Consider the following 4388-nt stretch of genomic DNA (forward strand, 5'->3'; position numbering starts at 1 on the left):
ATCGACAAAATAAAAATTCAAAAAAAAAAAAAAAAGAATGGAACCACTTCCATCTCTAAAGATTCAATGGGAAATTCACACCCTCACCTTGAAAGGTCTCAGCAGGAAAAATCAGAGCTATTCCTAATTTAAATGGCTGCCCATATGGCCTATTTGTATTGAAAGGTCAACTCAGCAAGCCCTTTAGCACTTCTGAAGCACAGAAAATCATTGCCAAGATGTGGGGTGGGGAGAGGGGTCTTTCACTTCTAAGAATCCCTTCATTCTGCCAACTTAACCCATAACGTACATCTATGACTAACATTAGAATCAATTACTTATTAAAATAGCATTAAATTATAGATTGTGTTTTGGTGGCCATATCTTTATTGCAGAACATTGAATGCCTTCTCTTACTTGGTCACATTTTCTTTGCTGATGGAACATTTCCATATGGCCCCTGTGACAGCAGCTAACCGTTCTTTATTGTCAGTGTTATTGAGCAGATTGGCCAGGGGCTTAAGTCCTCCGTGTAGCCTAACCAGGTCCCGGGTTTCCTCATCTTCAGCACACTGCACAAAAAGTCAAATCAGAGGCATCACTGATCAGGGCATACCAAGCTTTCAGCGATTGCTAAAGAGGCTGCCATTCTAATAGCTATGAAACTTCTTTTCAGAGAGGCTCACTTTCTCATGGTGCCTCTATGAAAAATACCATTCTTGTCTATACTGGCAGCTATCTGACAGTATGTCTCTCCTGTTATGTGGTTTTGGGAATGCATAGAAGTCTCTACATACTTGGCAATTCTCCAAAGCCCGTTCTGCGGTAGCCTGAGCTTCTACCAAGACAGTAAGAAACCTAGAATTCTCCAGGCATGCATGGATGATTTCTGTAGTGATGCAACCCAGAGTCTTGGAAAAATGTAGTAGAGAAAATGATGAGTGACGGGAATTTGGTCATATCTTCAATAATCTCTGAAACCTAGAGATGAAGAACTTCCCCAACAGAGTTTCTATGCCCAGAGCAGTGAGTTATATCAATAGTACCTGACATTTTATTCAAATATTTTTATCCATGTTTGTGTCATCCTTTGAAATAAATGTTTACTGCATAGATGTTCCCAACTGATAATTCTCAGGTTATAGAGCTAACAGATGATAAGTTTGGAATAGATTTGGCCAGTAGCCTAAGCATACAGTTGTTTTCTGATACCATGTAATGCAGAACCTTGTCACACGTTCCATGAGGACCACTAGAGGAAATCCCCATCATAATGCACCACAGAGACACCTGCCATGTTTATCTTCTGTGTGTCATTTACAGTTCTGGTTCGCTGGTAACTTCTAAATGTTAAGCATTATTTCTAACCAACTCTTAATGGTTACTCACATGAGGTGAATATACAAGTCAAGGCTATATTTCCTTGTTAGCGCCTGAATTGTGTCCCCTCAAAATTCCTATGTTGAAGTCCTAACTCCCAGGACCTTAGACTGTGACTGTATTTGGAGATAGGGTCTTTAAAGAGGTAATTAAGGCTAATAGAAGTCATTGGGGTAGGCCCTAATAATATGACTTCTGTCCTTAGAAGAAGAGATTAGGACACAGACACATACAGGGAGGAGAATTATCAGCAACCAAGGAGAGAGGCCTCAGAGGAAAACAACCCTCCTGACACCCTCATCTTAGACTTCCAGTCTCCAGGACTGTGAGGAAATAAATATCTGTTGTTTAAGGCCCTAGTCCATGGCAGTCCTAGCTGATGAATGCAGTCCTCTACTGAAATGAATCCTTCCTCTGACTATCTTTTTAGCACTCTCTCACACTTTACACATTTTAAGTGCATTCTTCTAGAAAATCTACTCTGATTAGGTAGAAGCTGACACAGTCAGTAACCAGCCATATACTAATTTGTCAAGGCCATTTTTCCCTCTTTACCATTCTAAACTGTTTTCTGGTATACTATGAAATTTATAATTCACAAAAAGGTAGCAAAGATTAAAATAAGTAAGCTAATAAAGAGAAAAAACAGGAATACATACAGATACACACACACTCTCTCATTCATCCATACTGTGTTGGTAGGAGATAAATTTCCTAAGATCATTATTTTCGAATAGGATACATGAAAAGCCATGTAGGAGGGTTCTGGTCAAGATAGCAGAATAGATGGTTCACAGCCTCATTCTCTCCCACAAATCAACCAATTTACAACTATAAAAATGTAACAACAGCCAAGTGGGGGCCACTGGAGCTCAGGGGAAGAGGAGGAGAGACTATGGAGTTCATGAAGGCGGGAGAAACCACAATGAGAGAAAGGAAAAAATGCTCTGAGGGTTTAGGGCTGTGGCTACTTTAAGCCTGGAGCTGCTGAGCACATGGAGCAGGAGCCAGCAGAAGCCACAGCTGAGCCCTTCAGATGGAATTACTTGGAGGCAGCAGGACAAAAGAGGGTCTTGGCGGTCCCCAGGACAACAAGACCACTAATAGGTTTCCCATGGACCTATGCAGGAGCAAGGAGCCAGAACAACTGAAAAAAGGGAGCCATCCAGAGGCTGGTGAGTCATCGCAAGGGACCAATACAGAGCCTGTCCCACGGGAAGTGTTTGGAGCATGGGCAGTGGGGCAGACGGGCCCACTGGGAGAACACTGGGACACAGCAAGGACAGCGGATCCGCCCCCCAATCAGCACAGGACCACTCAGAGGAGACTGGTCGGGAATGCAGAATTGCATGGAGTACAGTTTGATGGAAAAACTCAGGCCCAGATCAAAGTTTCTATACAACCCAGGTGCACCAAGTCTCTGGAGAGCTGGATGTACCTATAAGGTCAACCATTAAACCCTGAGCTGCACAAAAAGCCTTCCGTAGGGAAGCAGCAGCGAAGCAATAATTTAGCTCAACCACACAGCTCAAGTACTGGTTCCCACAGGAAATTCCCCCATTTTAGAAGTAAGCAAAGGACAAAAAATTAGTTCTGGCCCAGGCACACCACCAGTGCCTTGGAGCCTGCCTGGGAATCAGAGTCTTGGAGCCGGGGACTGGACTCCACTCCCATAGCCAGGCACACTGTGCCAATGCCTTGGGGCCCACCCAAGGGCCCAAAGCATGGAGAAGGAGACTGGACTCCCCTCCCACAACCAGGCACACCCGTGCCAAAGCCTTGGGGCCCACCCAGTGACCCAAGGCATGGAGAAGGGGACTGGACCTCCCTCCCACAATCAGGCACACCACATCAGCACCTCATGGCCCGCCTGGTGACCCAAGGCATGGAGCTGAGGACTGGTCACCCCAGCTACAACCAAGCACACTGCCAGCATCTTGTGGCCCCACCCAGGGGCCTGCAGCATGGAGCCAGGGTCCAGAACCCCCTCCCACAACCAGGCACACCATGCCAGCACCTCATGGCCCGCCCAGTGACCCGAGGCATGCAGGCAGGGACTGGAACACCACCCACAACCAGGCACACCACCAGTGCTTCATGGCCCCACTCAGGGACCTGAGGCTTGGAGGCAGGGACCAGACACATCCCACAACCAGGCACACCACCAGTGCCAAGAAGCATGCCAAAAACATCACCTCCATGTGGGTGGCCCACCACAGCCACAATAACCATGGCTACTGCAAAAGCAGCTAGATGCCACAACCGCCATGCAGATGGTCCACCAACCACTGGAGTGCATTGACACAGGAGAGTCACCAGCAGAGATAAAGAAAAGAAGAGGATGTCCATGCCTCGGGTCACTGGGCATGCCCTTTGGTGCTGGCCTGGTGTGTCTGGTTGTAGGAGGGGGGTCTGGTCTCCTCTCTCCACAAAGCCCATTTCATAGTGAAAGAAGCAGCATCTGCTCTATGATAGTATTGTGGGACCTGATCACACCTCTCAGCACTGGACAGATCATCTAGGCAACAAATCAACAGAGTAACCATTATTCTTCCAGAAGGACAGAAGAAATCTAGGGTAATTAGAGGGGGGAGGGGGAAAGAAAAGAGGATGGGGAGAGATTGGACAAGGGGCATAAAGAATAATTACAATTTGTAACAATATATATGCTAGTAATATTGATTTGATCAACATATCTCAATAGTGAACCCCCAAAATATGTATAATCAATTTTGATTCAATAAAAAAATAATAAATTAATAATATATGTACCATACTTATAACAGTGTCTGTATTATAATAATGTCAAATATATAATTATTATAATGTCAAATTATAATTATGTCAAAAAAAAAAAAGAAAAGGAAAAGCAGTGTAGGAGTACCATGGACTTATGAGGGTACTTTCAAAAGTCCGTGGAAGGATAGAATTGAAAGATAATACAAATGTTTCCAGAAACATTTTAAAGGATCCTTGTATTTATCTATTTTACACTAAGTAAGTTGTTTTAGGAGACAGAGAAAGCTATA

General features: G+C 44.6%; 1 protein-coding gene across 1 annotated transcript in view; it reads right to left on the reverse strand.

Moving 5' to 3' along the window:
* Positions 1-396: 396 nt before the first annotated feature.
* Positions 397-4388, reverse strand: part of LOC103582598 (armadillo repeat-containing protein 4-like) — a gene marked incomplete at its 3' end in the record, with an annotated part of 6786 nt that continues 2794 nt past the window's right edge. Inside the window, exon 4 of the mRNA XM_008564145.1 lies at positions 397-551. Coding sequence (XP_008562367.1) covers positions 397-551 — 155 coding nt within the window. The remainder of the gene's footprint in view (positions 552-4388) is intronic.

This window comes from Galeopterus variegatus, unplaced genomic scaffold, assembly GCF_000696425.1.
Source record: "Galeopterus variegatus unplaced genomic scaffold, G_variegatus-3.0.2 Scaffold16912, whole genome shotgun sequence".
Taxonomy (NCBI): domain Eukaryota; kingdom Metazoa; phylum Chordata; class Mammalia; order Dermoptera; family Cynocephalidae; genus Galeopterus; species Galeopterus variegatus.